This window comes from Electrophorus electricus, chromosome 2, assembly GCF_041902795.1.
Source record: "Electrophorus electricus isolate QZ-2024a chromosome 2, ASM4190279v1, whole genome shotgun sequence".
Lineage (NCBI taxonomy): Eukaryota > Metazoa > Chordata > Actinopteri > Gymnotiformes > Gymnotidae > Electrophorus > Electrophorus electricus.
Genome location: NC_137498.1, coordinates 32,234,047 through 32,253,432, shown reverse-complemented (window position 1 = coordinate 32,253,432; position 19,386 = coordinate 32,234,047). Strand labels below are relative to the sequence as shown.

At 38.4% G+C, this 19,386-nt stretch overlaps 2 protein-coding genes across 9 annotated transcripts in view; one reads left to right on the top strand and one right to left on the bottom strand.

Annotated features, from left to right (window-relative positions):
• The window catches only part of ttyh3a (tweety family member 3a), a 40,580-nt gene extending 36,040 nt beyond the window's left edge, over positions 1-4,540 (bottom strand). For all 7 annotated transcript variants that reach the window (XM_081699190.1, XM_081699194.1, XM_081699199.1 and 4 more), the window contains exon 1: positions 3,473-4,540. In XM_081699190.1, the coding sequence (XP_081555316.1) occupies positions 3,473-3,598 (126 nt within the window). In that variant the 5' untranslated portion in view covers positions 3,599-4,540. The remainder of the gene's footprint in view (positions 1-3,472) is intronic.
• Positions 4,541-7,460: 2,920 nt separating this feature from the next.
• Positions 7,461-19,116, top strand: snx8a (sorting nexin 8a). Of its 2 annotated transcripts, XM_081699241.1 has the most exons (14): positions 7,461-7,618; positions 8,638-8,765; positions 8,976-9,105; positions 9,351-9,383; positions 10,322-10,512; positions 12,340-12,460; positions 12,898-13,034; positions 14,484-14,564; positions 14,687-14,847; positions 15,739-15,868; positions 15,967-16,035; positions 16,265-16,408; positions 16,494-16,643; positions 17,556-19,116. In XM_081699241.1, exons 1-14 carry the CDS (start codon positions 7,597-7,599, stop codon positions 17,646-17,648), a joined length of 1,590 nt encoding a protein of 529 aa, XP_081555367.1. In that variant the 5' UTR covers positions 7,461-7,596; the 3' UTR covers positions 17,649-19,116. The 2 variants fall into 2 exon arrangements, with proteins under 2 accessions (XP_081555367.1, XP_026854203.2); XM_026998402.3 differs by lacking the exon at positions 9,351-9,383 and having other exon boundaries at positions 7,582-7,618.
• Positions 19,117-19,386: the final 270 nt, after the last annotated feature.

Below are 19,386 nucleotides of genomic sequence, written 5' to 3'. Positions count from 1 at the left end.
AATCCAACATGCAACTGTGTACTACTTGTAACCATGAAACAAAAGGGAGGCACCTATAAAACTATTAATTCTTGAATCGTTTGCTTGCCTTTGATGCCTCCCCCAGGACTGCCCCTTCACCTCTATCGTGAAATGCAATATGACATTTAATTCAGTCCCACACAACTCCAAACCAATGCATGGTCAGACTGCAAAAACATGAACTGGGCCAGGGCTGCCAGTGTACTGTAAGTGAGTTCTCTCTTACTTACGTTTACTAAGGCTTACTTTTTTCATAATAGGTGCAATTACTTAATATATTATATAATTAATTAATATATTATATATACATATACACACACACACACACACACACACACACACACAAAGCTTTACCTGCACAACAAAACAAGAAATCTAAAAATATTTCTGCTCGTTTAGATTGACTATCAAATTTGCAATGCACATAGCCTTGACTCTCTTAATTTTAAATTATTGTATGTTAATAAAAGTGCTTAGTACAAAATATGTGGTGAAACTGGTGTACCACAGAAAGCAAGACAAGTAACTTACACCAATCAGCCATAAAATTAAAACCACCTGCCTAATATTGTTGTAATTTTGATCCCCCTCATGCCACCAAATCAACTCTGACCTGTTGAAGCATGAACTCCATAAGGTGTCTCAAGCTGTCCTGAGGTATCTGGCACCAACACCTTAGGGGTAGATCCTTCAAGTCTGTAAGTTGCAAGGTAGGGCCTTGGCAGATTTGACTCGTTTTTCCAGCACAGGGGGAAAAAAAAAAAACCAGATTGGGTTCTGGGGAATTTGGAGGCTGAGTCAACTCCTTGAACTCTGTCATGTTCTTCAAACCATTCCTGAACAATTTTTCCAGTGTGGTAGGGTGTGTTATTCTGCTGAAAGACACCACTAACATTAGAGAATACCATTGCCACGAAGGAGTGTACTGCGTCTGCAACAATGTTTAGGTAGGTGGTACATGTCAAAGTATGCCAGGACCCAAAAGTTTCCCAGCAGAACATTTCCCAGAACATCACAGCTTGCCTTCTCTCCATAGTGCATCTTGATGCCACTATCTTCCCAGATAAGCAATGCAACTGCCTGGACAGTTATGCATGTGTACACTTATTACAGTCACCCATTTTTATATCCTAATTTAGTTTAAGCAGTCTTTGTTACACTGGATGCAGACAGGGTTAAAGTTAGGGTTTAGCATTTCATGGTTTGAACATGTAATATAAAAGGCCTTAAACAGGATCACAGAATAAGAGTACTAACAATATTTAAAACCGACTTGAAGGTCAGATGTCACACCACCTAGACCACACAACAAAGAGTTGATATGTTGAAAGAAGAGAAAAAAAAGAACTTCAAGTTCCAACCAGCCAGGCTACAAATCTAATGGGTTAATACGAAACAAAGTCCAACAATATAAGTTAGCTAGGGACAACATCCAAACAAAATTGCAAAAAAAACAAAAAAAAGACTATGCAGATTTCTCTGTCAGATAGCCAGTGTATGTTCTTAGGACATTTGCCATGTTATGTTTATGCAGTAGTGAGCTAAAAGGGCCCTCAATGCCTCGGTCAGAGACTGCCAGCTAGTCTCATGTGCTGTCCTTTTGTGCCCCCCTACAGCTCGCATCGCAAATCAACAACAGGCTTTTGGATCACCAAGCTTACTGTGTGATCTAGGGTGCCAACTGGCAGGAGAACTTTGTGATCATCTCTTTTCCTGTTATGGAAGAAGTACCAAGCTCCCTAACATTATGCTCACAGAGCCATTAGCAAAAGGTTTGGGGACAGCTGACTACTCTCCTTTTGGTTCATGGTGCAAACCAACACTTTTAAGGTGTATATGTTTGCAAATAAAATATATTTGGTTATTTCAATTGAGTCTCAATTCTTTGAGATGGAATGGTGAGGTAATAATAAGTATATATAAGCAGTCTACACAGAGAACAAAGTCTATGAGTGGCAACCATTTCACGATTGCATTATTCTATTTTCCACAAAATTCACTCTGATAGGGAAGTTCAGCCTGGGTTGCAGAAAAAAATGGATGCTATTACTTTAAGGTTAGTTTTAAGGTTATATTACTTAAAGCCAAAAGTGACTATTAAGTGAGCTGCATCTTTCTAGTAGATAACCATTGTGTTCACAATTGGAGTAACTAAAAAAGATTGGTTTATTTTGTTATTATAAAATTAACAAAAATATAATCAATCTCTTTATAAATAAATATAACCATTTCCATGTGTTCTCACCTGACCTGCTTTGCTCTCTTATACTACAATCATTTATGTGATGATTTCAGCCTGGATCCCTTACAAAATGGTTTAATTTCTTCTTTTACTCCTACGATACCCAGTTCAGCATTTTCTGCTGGTATTGGCTAAATTCAGATAATAGATATCAAATTGATGCCATCAGCAAGTCTCTCTTTGCAGACCTCAGCATGTGCCTGCATGCCATGATCCATGATGTCATGACAGATACCTGTTACATAACTGTGAAGAGGTTTATTCCACGTTCTCCAAAAAAGTGATAGCAAGGCCAATTCTGTTGTCGGAAAAATCACTCACTGCAGGACTGTGAAGCAGCAATGCGTTTATGCATTGGTTCAACCTTTCCCAAGTTGCTGCACTAAACTGCAGCAAGCAAGTTAAGCCATTTGTCTTAAATGTGAGACTTTTTAAATAACAATTTACATGTTGTGTATTGGAACAGTATTTTTAAAACACTGAAATAATAAAATGTTCCACAATCACTTCCCAGCCTGGTTTCATATGACAGTTTGAATGTTCATGTACTGAAAGCCAGGTAGAAAACAAAAGGGAAATAATTTTTTGCTTTCTAGGTCAATGACTACTGTGCTAACTCACCAACAAACAGCTGCCATAAACTTTTTTTAAATGAGCAGGCAAGTGCAAGTTTTATTGAAGAGGAGCCAGTACTTAAAAGGTACAGTCATTAGGCTTAAGCAGCTAGTAATTAAAGGTACTGTCAGCAGGCTTATTTTACCCCTTAGCTGATCTACCTGCCATGTGTTACCACAGTGGAGAAAAAAAAAAATCATTGCTATGAGAGTCAAAGGATCCTTCTCCAGGAACTGCTGGGAGTGTCTTTTTCTGGCTGGGTGAATGTTGAAATATCTTCTGTGTGTCACGCAACACCTTTTTTTTTGCAGGAGTAATGAAGTAGCCAAATCGTTTGAAAATTAGACTACAGGCTACAGATGTCAATTTAAAAAAAAACAGCTATGCTTAGAACTGAAATGCATTCACACCGTCTCAGAAGACCAAAAAATATCACTGACTTTAGTAATGGCAATGACTTTTAAAGCTGTAGAGTCAGAATATATTCTGATTTCTATACTCTTTAAAGTTTTAGAAATAAACAATATGATCACTTGTGTGTATTTAAGGGGCTGAATAAACGACATAAAACGTCTTACATTTGGCAACACTTACCTGCTGATATGACGAATCATCGGGGCGAAAATCGCTGCTTGTTTGTTCAAAGTGAAGATTAAAGTGGGGAAGGCGATGTAGAAGGCTAACCCACCACGGAGGTGAATAATTCACAACGGCAGCCATAATCAGTTTTAGAAGATAAAGGAATCTGGACTTAATATTATGCAGCTACCCAGCTAAAACAGAAGCGGAAGAGTTAAGAGACCGGATAAGACAATGACAGCAAACTGCAAACACTTGCATACGCCAAGTGGTGTTCAGGGTCATTTGTAGTTAAACCCACATGTTCTTCTTGTCCTTTTTATCTATTACGGATAAAAGGCGGCATATACCTATTGTGTAGCTAACATTTCATCGCCTTATCATTTTCCCGAAGTTAAAAATTACGATCAATAAGCTAAACATTGGCTTTCGGTTTCGCACCTTGCCTCTTGGTTCTAACAAGCTTAACTAACTAAGCAAGCTATATAGACCCAAGTCTGACTTCCTCTATCTAGCTAGCTTCTAGTTTCCAACTATCTACCCAGCAGCCTGGCCCTTTTTTGTTTTGATGTTAGCTAACCTAGCTAGCTAAGATAGCTAAATTAGACCCAGCGTCTTAATCGGCGTACTCATGACCACGATGCACAAATGCCAAGCACACGCTAAGGAATAAATGCACTAAAACGATTTTCATGTGCTGCTCTTCCTGGGGGGGGGGGGGGGGGGGGGCTAATTATAACGAGGCTAGTTAGCTAATCAGCCGATTTCCTCTGCGAGATAGATGTTAGCTAGCTAACTAGCTAACGTTAGTCATTGAGATATGCAAGCCGTTTGATCTTCATGTTTCGCCGAGCTGTGATCCAGCCACCGTGATACCGTATTTTCCCATTCGTGCTGAAATCTTTTCCTCTTTTGATGTAAACATCCAGCGAATCCAACTTGTTTCCCGAACGGTTTCGTGTCTGAAATAACTGATATGATTCCTTTCTATTGGTAAACTCGAACTATAATCCTTTATCCAGTCTTAACGACACCAACTACTGATACCTACACTGCGGAGTTCCAGCCAACCTCTTATCGAGGAATTTCATTGGGGCTCAAATATTAGGTAACTGTTGAATATAGTGCCCTCCAGTGGTAAGATTTACATACAGCACCAACAATCGAGTAAAGACACTGAATTGTAAATGAGGTCAACGTATGAAGCTAGCTTTAGATAAATGCGCACAGGAATATCTCTATCTATCTATCTATCTATCTATCTATCTATCTATCTATCTATCTATCTATCTATCTATCTATCTATCTATCTATCTATCTATCTATCTATCTATCTATCTATCTATCTATCTATCTATCTATCTATCTATCTATCTATCTATCTATCTATCTATCTATCTATCTATCTATCTATCTATCTATCTATCTATCTATCTATCTATCTATCTATACTATTTAAAACATTAATATCTATGGTATATTGTGATCACTATACTTGTTCAGTAGCTGCTTCTAACCCATCACAGCCCTGTAACTAACTGAAGAGAATAAACAGTTCCACAGCAGTTAAAAAAGAAATAATAATCTTCTAAAAAGCTAACGCAGAGATGCCAATACTTGAGTAGTGTAAAAAAAACCATTCAGTTCTGCTAAGACAGTTTTTTAACGTAAAAAAGAATGTTTGATAATTTTTAATGGCTTTATCCTACTGACCTCCAAGAATACTTTGAACATGTGAGGTGATATTCATCTTCTTTAGTGACCCCCCCCACCAAAAAAAAACAAAAAAACTAAAAATATTATTTTCTCTCAAAATCCCTCACAGACTAAAGATTGTTTGGTATTGCATTTATCATTGTTTAATATAGAATGTATTTAGCTTATTTAGCATTTTTTATAAGAATCAGCATTGATTCCTGTATTTAGCAGTATTGTAGATCAATGCTATCTTTGACTTTAACCTGCTGTACTGGCTAGTATACAATCTATGAGTAGATGACAGCACTTTTGTAAGATCTTCTGGATCTGCTAAATGCTGAAATGTATATGTAAATATAAAATGGCAACGCGCATGTTTCTTATGTGTACCCTTTAAGTGTAATTGCAGCTTGATGTTATATTACACACAGTAAAACAGTGATGTAGAGATTTGTACTGACATCCATTCTTTCATTTTCAGTGACAAGTACTGAAAACATCAGGTATTTTTTTATCCTCCTCTACCCTATTTAGCCTAAAGTTTCGATCGTCTCTCTCCTTCCATATTTTCACAAAAGACATACATAAATTGGAATGTTTTCACCATGTACATCTGAAGAATAGATGCTTCGTAAACCCAATTTGAAATCAATCTCTGATTTGAAACTGATTAAAATAAAACTTTCTAAAAAATCTATAGAAATGAAAAATAGAAATCAAAAGTATTAATATTTTTAGTATAACATGCATTCACTTAGTTGATGTACATAATCTCAACACATCAGGCAAGTTTCTGTTGGAATCATCTTGTGTGAAGATTTGTGGTTTATTGGAAAAATAGTGGCTCATCTGCTTTGAATTCATTTAAAAAGACACATTTTCTCTGCAAGGTCCCACTGTAAGATTAATGACTTTTAAAAAGAGATATTCAAAATCAGGTTGAAAGCAAGCAAGTAAACAAGTACATATTTGTAGTGGAGAATTTACCAACACTACCAGGTCTTTCATCTACAGGTCAAGCATTTATCACCATGACCACATCCTTCATCTGCAGGTTATACATCTGCTGTGAGTTGCCAGGAAACTGGTGTGGAAAGACTGAATATCCGTGGTAGTGATTTAAGATACTTGAATATTCACATTCCAAGGGACTCAAAAGTTTGAAAATTTACCATTATTTAAATACAATAAATCATTAGAATACATAGAAGTATGCTGGTGCAATAATGAGGAATGTTTTTTTTTCCTAGCGAACTGACAAACAAAACAACAAAAACAGTCAAACACACATGTTTTAAATTAAGGAACCATGTTCAGGTAGACAGGAGGTAGTTATGAGACCAAGAGACTGTTATAGTTTGTGGTTTGTGACTAATTAAAGGTCTCCATTGGCACCCCAAGATGTATCTCCATTGGCACCCCAATATGTGCCTCTTTGAGACCCTGTATTCATTCCTGTGGAAACAATCCCATTGTCCTCATATCAGGGTAAACTCATCACAAACTATTTCCTATTCAGAGACATTGCTATCTAAGGTAGCATTCAGACACTGCTATATGAAACACACACAACAACATTGTTTAGGTCTCATATGTTCAATATTTTTATTATTTTTAAATTTAAGGATATAAATAGGTTTTGTCTTAAAAAGAAAAAGCAATAAAATCCCTACATTCTCATAAAATATCTCTGATAGAATCTTATGAATATTTCACCTTGTGAAATTTCACATGAGTCTTTGGGACTATTTAATGAGTTATCCTTATCTGTAGCCACTCTTAGCGGTGATCTTACTGAGGGGGTTCAGGCCTATGTAGAACAACAACTTGGATAGTCATAGAAGGGATTGGGATTGTCTTTATGGATGCATTCACGTCTTCCAGCAGCCTTTCCAGCTACTTCACTTGGTCTTGGTAGTCTGACCAGATGAGGCGTGATTTTCAGTCTTAGGTCAGCAGCTGTCTGGAACGGTCTGTTTCTCTGGAGACTCTGTGTACTTTATCTCTACATTTCTTACTACAATACACTGCAGTCTGCAGTTACTCACCTAGAATCGTGTGTGTGTGTGTGTGTGTGTGCATCACTAACCCCATCTTTATCTTTAGCTTTCAAATCCACATTATACAGTCACTACCTCAAGACTACTTCTAAAACATATGTGAAACTTTACAAGCAATAGCAAGAGACGATTACTAATTACTCATTAAATATTGTGTTTTTGCTTGCTTGTTTGTTGTAACATAAGTTCTAGTTTCTTTTTCTTTTTTCGACGGTTCATTTCTGCGCTGCGTAGACGATGCAGGACTCCGCCTCCACAGTCACACGCGCACAGTCCGACGATCCCAGTTCTCGAGGACTCCAAGGCGTAGGAAACTACTTAAAAAAAATTCCCCAGGAAATCACATGGAGGTGCCGATGTACTCACATGACAACCTGAACTATGGAAGGGGGGATAAATGAAGGTAAATCGTCCAAGCTAAATCTGTTTAATCGAATTATTTTTCTGTGAGAAACTGTAGTTGGGTTTTGGATTTATTTAGGTCGGTAGCAAAAATCGTTGTGCATTCTGTGGTATGTTATTTTCAACGTATTCAACATGATCACATTATGCCTTTTCAGATGGGAATATGAGTCATTTTGCTGCGTAAATAAATAAATAAATATTGTCACCATAATACAGATTCTGCAGTATTACAGTTTGGGGAATCTGATGTGAAACAGCGCGGTCATTTTGTCTTGGCACAGGTTTTACCTGTTGGATATTAGCTGTAATTATGGAACGATAGCACTGTCTAGACTGGTATTTAAATTGTCGATGCTAAGATAAAATCAACCCAGAGTGTAGATATCGAAGATTAACCGAAGTTTGATAAAATAGGCCTTTATTTACAAACAAGAATACGCTGGCTGACCCGGCTATGTTTACCAGTGACCCACTAGTTATCATTCTGTAAGGATCCGATTTGTCTATAAGTGTTGCCAAGGTTTCCATAGTGATGATTTGTGCAGACAAAAGGGTGCATTTTTAAACGTGAGGAGACCCACATGATTTTGTCCTCATGTGCGACCATGAAGAAAACAGGAGCGCTATGAAACGGACCTATTGCGTAACCAAGCATTACACTGGACATTCAGATCCAACACACGTGAAGGCAGAGCTTTTGTACTTTGAAAACAGACTTTCAGGCTTGTTGTTACCTTACAGCAAAAATGACACGCTTGTAAGAGATAGTTAAGTACAGACTTTAAATCTTTTGGGCAATATTCATAAATGTAAACATAGGCTGACATACTTATAACTTACACTTACAGATGCCTAATACATCCTATACATTATTTTATTGGAAGTATATCTGATCCATTTTCAAATTACATTTACAAATTATTGGATGTGCAGAAGTGGGGTATGTTCAATAACTGTGCATCCAATATATTTGCAACAGGCAACTGTATTTATAAACTTCCCATCTCCCAACATCAGGATCAGTGCCTTCATATTACCGGGAAGTGCATCAAGCCCTCTGCAGCAGGGCAGATGAACGAGTGCAGACAGATGTGTTCCATAGACTCCTCAGCAGGACTCAGCTCTCCCTAGATTTGCAGAACCAGGTTGGTTATGTGATATGGTGATACTGTTGGCTGCTCAGTGCTGACCATTTTCTGTTATTTTTTTTCCAGAGTGTAAATGAGCAGTTTTATAGGAAACATGATAAAAGTTCAGCTTAATTCATCCAACATGTTGGGTATCATATTGTGGGCTATGTTTATGAAGCTTAATGTCTAATACAAAGAGTTTACAGTTATCGTTTATTCTTCCAGATAACGGAGCATGTAGATGATGGTAATGGTTTCCTAAGTAAGGTGTCCCTCTATAAAGCCTTGGCTCTAATTGCTCTTGCTCAACAAGGGAAGCAACCGAGTCCCAAACTCTTGGAAAACTGCATACAAGGTAAGCAACAGCACAACTAATGGAAATGTAGCAATCATCCTAAGAACAATAGTCTCAGTCACTGGTCATAAAATAATTACTCCATATGATGTGTCATGTGGTACTCTCACTGTTTGCTGGTTATTGTTTAGCTTCAGGTTCTGCACTCTGGTCATCACGTAGCATGGTTTTCACTGTGCCTACCACGTGTCCAGAATGCGCTTCATAAAAGAATCTTTTTCTTCTTTCTTGTATATTATATGCAGCATTCTTGGGAGTTGGGGGCCTGAGTCCACTAGGTCAGTGATTTCAGCATTTTCTGTGCCCCCACTCTGGAATTCTCAGTCTCAGTGAATATATATTAGCACAGGATGTTTTGGATTTGGTGAATATTTGACATTTCATGCTGTCTAACATTTATATTCCTTCCACTGATTTGAGTGATTGTGGTCAGTAAAGAGACACTACCCTTTTAAAAACTCAGGCATTATTATAAATGAGGTGTGGCTTTTTTTTTTTTCCAATTTCTGTGACCTCAAGTGAAAGTTCTCTTTTTAACATGGATGATTTAGGGCCCCTTGTGTTATTTCTGGTGCTGGCCTTGCAGACGCTTTGCTGCACAAAGCGAAGCCCATGTGTCATGTTACCTTCTCCTGAATGGGGAAATTTCCCATCTGTCACAGGCCATTTTACTCCCACTGCTGATTGGTTGGAACTGGGCTGGGAATGTTGGACTTTGCATCCCGCACTGTTTAAGAAGCACCCTTGCTTCTTAAATGTGTTATATTGCACTCTGTTGTATAAGGAGGTTTAGGAAAATCAAGTTAAACCAGGTGCATGTACAGGAAGAAATTGTGTTTATCTTGTCTGCTTACTCTGGGATCTTTTAAAGATGACCACCCATATTTTTTCCACTGTCCTTAGAACTACTGTGTAATGCAAATGCTGTTACGTGAGTGGCATGGATATTAGATTCACCCCCCCCCCCCCCCCCCCCACCAAAAAAAAAAAAAAAGATTTAGCAGTGTGTAGGATGGTTTCTGATGGTCCACTCTACTCAAATGTGACTTTGTGACTTTGTGCTGTGCTGGATGGTTATTTTTGTACCTCTGTCCCTCACGCTTGAGTGAAAAGCGCTGTCAGGACCACTTAGTTGGTTATATGAAGTATGTGTATATGTGTGTGTGTGTGTGTGTGTGTGTGTGTGTGTGTGTGTGTGTGTGTGTTTATTTTACAGAGTTCCCTAAGCCCCATCTGGGAGAGCCAAAAGAACTGCAGAGCCTGAAGCTACAGGTGGCTCAGGAGAACCCTCTTCTCATCTCTTTGACTTTGCCTAACCTGCTGGGCAAGGACTCTATAGAGGTGGAGCTCATCCCTGAGAAGAAAGGCCTGTTTCTCAAACATGTGGAGTATCAGGTCACCAGCGAGGTGAGAGTTGCTAAACCAGACTGAAAGGCATGCATGTGGCACAAGGCTGCATATGTATCAAGTCACTTTCAGCGTGATCTCTTATTAAAATGATTGGCGAAGAATGTGTGAGAAATATTTGATAATAATTGAGTGCCAGTTTAGGCAAGGTAATCATTGTGTTTTTTTCAATTAGAACACAGAAATGCAGAAGGATGGCCAAGTTGTTGCTGGTTTATCTACAAATAGAAAGGTGGCATGAAGCACATTTAAATTGCAAGACACGGGTACTGTCCAATATAGCTGAATCACAGTGAAGAGTGTGACTAATAACATAGTGTTAACAGAATTTCTTCCACCTGCAACGTTTTGGGAAGGTGGGATAATTGCTGCAAATTGTCTTTTTGGTTGCAAGTCACTTTAAACTATATTTTTTTCTGGAACATCCTTGTTTTTCAATAGGCTAATGAACAACTAAGCTGTAATGGTCATGACAGAGCCATCATGGGATGTTTTGGCTGCACATTAACTCAAACCTGGTTAGCATCCAGTAGCATTTCGGGTAATGAAATTAGAGAATCTAAAGAGTAAGACACAGATTTTGAAGAACAAATACTAAAATGTACAGCAGGCTTTTAGCATGGGTACTAAAAGCTATTGTTTTGCTTGACAAAAGCTTCTCTCTTGGCAGACACCTCCAAAGTCATACCTGCTGTTTCATAATCACTCGGCCATATAATTTTCTACACACTCCATACAAAATGGAAGATAATGTCCCTGAGGCTATGTGGACTTTTTATGCACAAACTTGTAATGTCACCTTCGAAAAACTGTTGTTTTCTGAATATCATCACCACAGAATTTTGGGTTAAATATTTTGGATCTCATCAAAAATCTGAGCTTTCAAAATATTATGAAATAACAGTGGTGGACAGACACTCTGTATTTGTATGCTAATTCACTACTGCACTTAAGCACTCTTCAAGTATCTGTATTCTGTATCTGTATTTCCATTTTGAGAGATGCTTTGCTTTGACTGTATTACATTTTAATGTAAAATATCAGATTTCATTCTATTGCCTTTTGCAGCATTTGTTGATGATACTTTGTGTAAATATGTGAAAGAATATAATGCAAATGAAGCAATCCAGCACAGCACACCTTTTGATTGGCTAGATTATTTGAACTGTTACATCAACATAGAAGCCAGGAAGATAGCAACAGATATACAGCTGTAGCTTTAAGAAAAATGTCAGACAGAGGTAAAGTTGGGTTGACTGTGGAGGTCTGGCATTGCAGTCTCTCCTAGCACTTATCTCAGAGATACTGGAGCAGAGGCTACACAAGTCTCCTGAAAATAAACTGATAACATAATTACCATAAACATATAACCATGAAGAAATTAATAACCTAGTAGCCATGACCATACTATTCTTTTACTCTTGATACTTAAATATATTTAAAAGTAAGTGCCTTTAAGTAATGTTTTACCAGAGGCATCTCTACTTTCACATGAGTATGGAATTTGTGTACTATGTCCACTCCTGCAAAGTTATAAAGTATACAGTATAACTATATACAAAATAATTCTGATGGATTTGTAATTTTCTGTAAACTTATATATATATATATATATATATATATATATATATATACACACATATATACATATTTGAGAGAGAGATCCAAATTCTTGGCGAGGCAAATAACAGCAGTGTACTGTAGTAAGAGATGTAGCGATATTCAGAATTGTAAAAGTACACAGAGGAAGGACCTCTGTGTGAAACATTCTGTTTTTCTGGAAACTAAATTAGAATTTATTGTGCATTTCATTGTGTTCACTTTCAGCGCTTCAAAATTTCCGTGTACCGGCGTTACAGTGACTTTGATGTCTTCCATGAACTGCTGCTACAGAGATATGCCTACAGAATGGTTCCTGCCTTACCACCCAAAAGGGTTCTCAAAGGAGGTATGCTTTTATTGCCTGTGGTGTATGATGACGTTAGTGTCATGCAATTAAACCTACAGATTATAATGTTTTCCAGTCCCTTACATTGTCTGTGTTTTGACAGTCAGCACTTTTTAGAACTCAGGACAGCTTTTTGGACAGCTCAGAGACAAACACCCAGAGTTCTGCCAGTGCTTTTGTCATGCACTGCATAAATAGTAGCAGCAAATAGTATTCCTGAACTTTGTATCTTAGTCTTTGGCCAGGTTTAGTTTTTTTTTTTTCATTATTATTGTTCTCCCACGACAAAATCCCCAGTGTTGAATTAACTCTTTTACAACATCCCTTTGTGTCCTGCTGGAGTTTTTTTAACCGCAAAGGCGTTAATTCAGTATGGGGGATTTTGCTTTGTGGGTTTCGTTTGGAGAAGTTTCATTTCTTTGCTTTGCTCTCTGCAGTCCTGACTTCTGTGTCAGAGCGAGAGTTCATCGAGGGACGCCGGCGTGGTTTGGGCAGGTTCCTGAACCTCGTGGCAAGGCATCCATTCTTCTCTGAGGATGAGCTTGTGAAGACGTTCCTCACTTTCAATGGCTCGGTACGATTCTGTTCCCACTGTTGCATCTACTGACACTGGGTACAGAGTACTCACAGTTCCCCAACCCAGGCTGTTTTTCCTATTAAGAATTATCCATGGTACTGTACATGCACTACAGTTCAGTCAGTAATTGGGTAGAGGAACAGTTTCTGTCTGTGTCCCACAAAAACATGCTGGGTATTTTTCCTTTGACAGTTTTCGTAATTTTCCTGTTTGTTTTATTAATATTATCTTCACTAAAGACAAGTAAAGTGAAAAGCTAAGCAAGGCAGATCCACTGACAGTCTTACAGGCCCATGTAACCACTTTACCAGCATTATGACCAGTAGCTATGTGTTTTTCCTCCAAACCTTTCTTCACTCTGGTAAATGTTAGTTTAAGTTTCATCTGCACATAAGGTGTTGGCAAACTCTAACCTGACCTTTCTACTCTTTAAGATGACCATTGGTCTTATCTTAGGGTTAACCTGAGTTAGGGTGTTGTATTTCTTTTCTGCAGTAGTCTTTGTTACATCTGTGCCTATATCCTGGAGGGTCATCTTGATTTGTTAAAAAAAAAAAAATTATTACGTGATAGAATTCTTCAGTAATCCACTGGAGTGATCCATTGCCTGATGGACACTTACTTTGTTCAGCAATATGCTTTTTGCTTCTTCACAATCTACAAAATGGTTGATTTGACATACCTAAAATTCACCTAAAAAGTCTGATTTGGCAATGATGGCTTACATTAATACATTTTTGGTCCTTGTTTTCAGAAAACTAAAAAAAACAAACAAACAGAAAAACTTATGGCTCAGCGGTTAAGGCACTTGACTAGTAATCAGAAGGTTGCCAGTTCAAGTCCCACCACTGCCAAGTTGCCACTGTTGGGTACCAAAGCAAAGATCCTTAAACCTCAATTACTCAAATTGTATTCAGATATAATTGTAAGTTGCTTTGGATAAATGTGTCTGCTAAATGGTATAAATGTAAAACTGCATTGGTACACAGCCAACCAATGAAACAACTAAGCAGTTTGTTATCCAATGAATTTTAATCTAAAATGGGAGGACAATGCACAAAATAACCCTACTGTAAGCACATCCAGTTTAAGCAGCATGGATGTGCATACCACTGTATTAAAGATTACAGTCTGCATTTTAACTTCATAGTCATTGTTTAATTTCAGGTCCATTTCAGGAACTTGTTCAGCATTTCTTATGTATTGCACTGCACAGTCTGTGAGGCCTGTTATGATTTGTTAACTTTTTGTTCATCATTTGAATTAGCTATGTTTCATTAAAAGCCCTATTAGAATAGAAAATCTGCTTCCTTTGGCATCATTTGCAAAATATGAGAAGAACGAGGATTTGATACATCAGTAATGATGAAAAAATGGTCATTTCAAAGACTTAATTCTGCACATAATCCAGATGACCTTTATATGATGTTTTTTGTAATGTTCTAGGACGTCCAAACAAAGCTGCGTGATGCTTTCAGGAAAATGGGAGATGAGTTTATGACATGCAGACACGCAACCCAAGCCAAGGTTTGAATCCGCTTCTCCTTGAGTGCCTCAGACCTCCATGGTACTGGGAGCAAGCAATACCATGCTGAACATCACTGCACCTGACGGTCACTTTAACCACATGTGTCTGTTCTGTCCTCTAGGACTACCTCCCTGTGGACATTCAGTCTCTGTTTTCTGCAAGCAGAGAGCTGATCAGAAATATCCACACGAGCTTCCAGAAGTTTCGCGACCGGGCGGAGAGAATGGCTGAGCGCTCCAAGGAGAATGCCACAGATCTGCTGATGTTGGGGAAGGAGCTTGGGTATTCCCCCCCGCTGTAGAGACTCCCCTGCTGTAGAGACTCCCCCTACTGTAGAAACTCCTCCACTGTAAACAATACCCCACTGTAGAGACTCCCCCATTGTAGAGACTCCCTTGCTCTAGACATGCCAAATGTCTGTCCAGTTTCATCATAGCAAATTGTTTCCAGGCATTGCTGTTTTGACGTTATTCTTTTCCAAATGTAATCGGTCATTTTACTGATGAATAAGTGACAGAGTGCCTTAGAGTTGGCTTTCTGTCTAGTAACTGATGATGTAAGATTTGCTAAAATGATCGACATGCTTTTCAGCCAATCACAATAGCTGTTACACACAATTTTCTCTGAAATGCAAAGGAAAAATCCCAAGAAGAGAATATTTTTGGTTGAAGTATGTGGAAGTAGGTACTCACACTGTTACTGTAGTGTTAATAGACATAGATCTTATTCCCATTCCTGTGGTAATATTTTTAATATTGCAAATGCAACTGAATATGTTCAGAAGTAAGGGACACTGATATTAAGGAAGTGCTACTTTTCTGCAAAAGGAGACCATATTTTTGAGCTTCTTCTTTAAAGTTTTCACTTCGTTTTTTTAAATATCCAGGAAAAATTGCAGCTTTAACTACACTTTAAAAGTAATCTGACTATGTCCTGACTATATCCTACAAAATACAGTGCAAACAAATGAGTACACATTTCCTTTTACAGCTTTAATTTTATATTTCTTTTAAGAAACAAACGGTAGATTACCTCAGCATATCTCCGAAATCAAGTTAAATTAATGACTAATACACATTATACAGCTGTGTCAGAAAGGATAGAATGTGGTTTCATTGTTATCTGGATTAGCTCATCTGGCACCTCTGCCATTCAACATTTTCTCTTCTCAAGTGCCCTAGGTTCCGACCCCTTACCTGTACCGTCTTTGGATTGCTCCAGTAACATGTGGGGAGACCTGAGGCACTCGCTCCATAGCCTATCCTCTGAGTTCTCCCTGCTGGCTGACAAAGCTGCCCGAAAGGTGCAGGTTCATTCCCACACAACATCTCCCACCACATTCACACGCACAGAGGAGCCACTCTAAGTTCACTCTTACATTTGGCCTTTTCTGTCCTACAGGGGAGAAGAGAAGAGGATGATGTGGTGGAGCAACTGAATCTCTTCCTGGACTTGCTGCAATCGTACAAGGTGAGTGGGTTTGAGATGGGAGTGCGGCCAGAGCTGCTGTGTCTGTAGACTTCATTTACAAGGGGAAGAGCAAGTATGAATGGAATGAGGGGGTAGGACACTGGAAATGGCACTGTGTGTGGATTGCAAATCTGCATGTGTTCTGGGAGAGGCCTGGGAGGACTGATGAACTTGAAATGGCAAGATCTGTGTGTCCGAGGATGATTACAAGTACGCTTTGGCCCGGCAGGACCTGTGTGAACGGCATGAGAAGGGTGTCCTGCATGAACACCAGAGGGCTCTGCAGAAGTACACCGTGATGAAGAGGCAGATGATGAGTGCCGCCGTGCAGCCTAAAGAACAGGTGGAGCAGCTGGAGTCCCGCATCGTCCAGGTCAACCTCTCACATGCATGCAAACACTTGCATGGACATGTATGCACAGCTTACTGTGCTCACTGTGCTCCCTTGCTCTTTGCAGCAGGAGAATGCCATCCAGACGATGGAGTTGCGCAACTACTTCTCCCTGTTTTGCGCACACCAGGAGAGCCAGCTGGTGTTCACCTACCTGCCCATCACCTCCCACATCCTGGGGGCCTTCATTAGCTCCCACGTGCAGGGCCACCGAGAGGTGAGAATGCATGTGCCACTTTTTGCACTGGTTCAAAGGGACAAGGCGAGCTAGCAGTGACTTGGTGTTCAAATGATAGTTACTTTGGAATAAGGAGGTAAAAGCCAACTATTAAAGGTTTAGAGAGGACAGAGAGTGGAGAGGGATAGTTGTGGCAAAAAACTCCACAGTAACCATAGTAATGTTTCATTAAGATTCATCTCATTTTGAGTATTTGGAAGATTCTTTTGCAGCAGTTCTCATCTGTTTCCACTAAGAAAGGTACTCACTTCCTTGTCCAAAATTCACATGACTAGTAATTCCAGCCCTAGAGTTGCAGGGTAAGTTTTAGTTGCTAAATGCAGATGTTGATTCACCTTCTCTCTGACACTTCTGGGTGTAATGCATAAACTGTTTGTTTTCACACTTGACATTAAATTGTATAAATTGCATTTCATTTGTCACTGTAAGTACACAAATGTCACCTTAGTGAAGAAGGTATCTGTCTAACATGCCCAGATATTGTCTATCTAGCACCAGAGACATACCATGACTCATTTACATGGAGTAAATTGCTAGGGTGATTTGTTTCTGTGTTTTTTTGCTATTTCATTGTATTTTAAGAGACCAGTTCTTATCATCAGTGACAATTTTAAGGTATAATGATGATTTTTCAAACATAAGCATTTAGCCAGTAAAATATTTTCCTGGAGTAAGTCTTGCCCCTCTTTAAAAGATCATTAAATTAGATCTTAAAATGTCATAGTAATTCATAATGAATGTTTTCCTAAAGGCTATAAATTTGCCCAAGGAAAATTTTGTGGTCCTTTATTTCTAGCTTTACAAATTTAAAATAATCAAAATTTGTGAACCATTGCAAACAGCATGCAATCATCACTGGATTGTTGGACCCTATCTTTCTCCTCCTTGTAGATGGGCCAGGTGTGGGCCAGCCTTCATTCTAAGATGAGTGGCCTCTTCCCCAGCAGTAATGGCCTCCAGTCTCCTCCCCTCAGTCCAAAATAGGCATCTTGCCTAGAGGTGGGTGAAGTGGTGAATTGAGCCATTCTCCCACTTCCTGAACCTCGATGAACAACTTCCTTTCTTTTCCTGTACCCTACAAAAAACACTACTATGCATTTCATATAGATCAATGGGAACCTAAGGCTTCTCTGTCGCTTGTTGTGTGTTTGTATGCATAAGGCATGGTGCATGTATGAAGAGGGCTTTCAGTTCTGTGCTATCAGTACTTTATGCTGTGCTTGATGGCAGACAGACATCAGCATAATTCTGGGGAGAACTGTATTCACTCTAATGCAGATTAGATTAAATAACATTTTGGCTTTGGCCACTGCATTGAGCCCTGCATACTAAATATGTTGCTGCAAAGCCAAGAATGCTGAGCACACATGTAATAGGAATTACATTTCGTATTGTAGAACATTGTCCTGAATATTTTTTGTAACATTTGTATTGTTATAGGTGCAATACTGCTGAGAAATACTCTGATTAAATATATATTCATACTTGCAGCCACATGATGGCTGTGTTGCACAGAATATGGAGTATATGGAGTCCATAATTCTAAGAGATTTGTAAGAAATAGCACACGATGACAAGATTACTACTTTAGATCTTACTTTATATAACTGGTTAGACCAGAGCTGCAGTTTATTGTTAATTTAGTCTATGACCAGAAGAGATTTTTTTAACAGCTAAAATAATGCTAATTAGTTTTATTCAAGACATGTTGGTTACTTATTCTTCTAACGTGTCAAATTGTGAAGTATCTGTAGCTGCCAACCTCCAAACCGGGGGTATGGGCCCCTACTCCAATAAGCACAATAATGTGAGCAACAGCAAAAGTATAAACATTTTTAGAGGAACTGGCACAACCAAAGAATTGTTCTCACCTTTTGTTAAATCACCAAGGCATGTCTAAATAGTTTTGCTTAGGACTGATTACATCTCAGGTTGAAATATTAAGGAAAACTAGACTAAAATCATTAATAGTATTAAATGTTGTAAATGTGTTTATAATAAATTGTAGTTCATGAGCCTACATAGCTTATTAAAACAGGAGAAAAAAGATTTATCGCCTGTGTACTCTTCTCAGACCATTTGTGCCACTCTTATGCCCTATAATAGTGTCTTGATTCTTCCTTTGAATAGCATTAACAACATATTACTCATCATTCTGGATTCAGTATCTATTTGCTTTATAGCTCTTTATTTTACAGGAATTTTTTTTTTTTTTAATAATTCTTAAAATAGACTACATGGTATATTTTCTGTCACTTGATGGCTCTCCAGTGCCAGTTTGCCCTCTGGTGGCGTTATGAGCAAATTACAGAAGCTCAATTTCTTGTTGAATGCATAGTGTGGGAATCCCTGAGAAGTACTCACATCAATGAGGTGGCTGCCCTTTTGTTTGTACACCTTCATTATATGTATTTTTTTGGCTAAAGAACAATAAAGCAAGATAATGCCAGAATGTACCAGTAGTCTGACTAGGTTTTGCATGTGATGGATTTTGCAAAGTAATTTGGTTTGATGCAGCAAGTCTAAAATTCTAACCGTTTCACTGTACCTATAGACTAGATCATACTTTTACAGTTATCTCTCTCAATATGATACTGTGTCTCCTAATATTTTTAGAAGATTTCGCTTTATACATGTAAAAAAACTTCACATATTTTGGGGTTTCAACAATAGAAATTTCTTTCAATGGAATCCAGTTAACAATGCACATTGTCAAAATATA

Bases quoted from the DNA above. Each gene is read 5' to 3' on its own strand.
- snx8a (XM_081699241.1), top strand. From the start codon at position 7,597: ATGGAAGGGGGGATAAATGAAG. The intron at 12,461-12,897 runs GTATGCTTTTAT...TGCTCTCTGCAG, and splicing joins CAAAAGGGTTCTCAAAGGAG to TCCTGACTTCTGTGTCAGAG. The intron at 14,565-14,686 runs GTTTGAATCCGC...TCTGTCCTCTAG, and splicing joins GACACGCAACCCAAGCCAAG to GACTACCTCCCTGTGGACAT.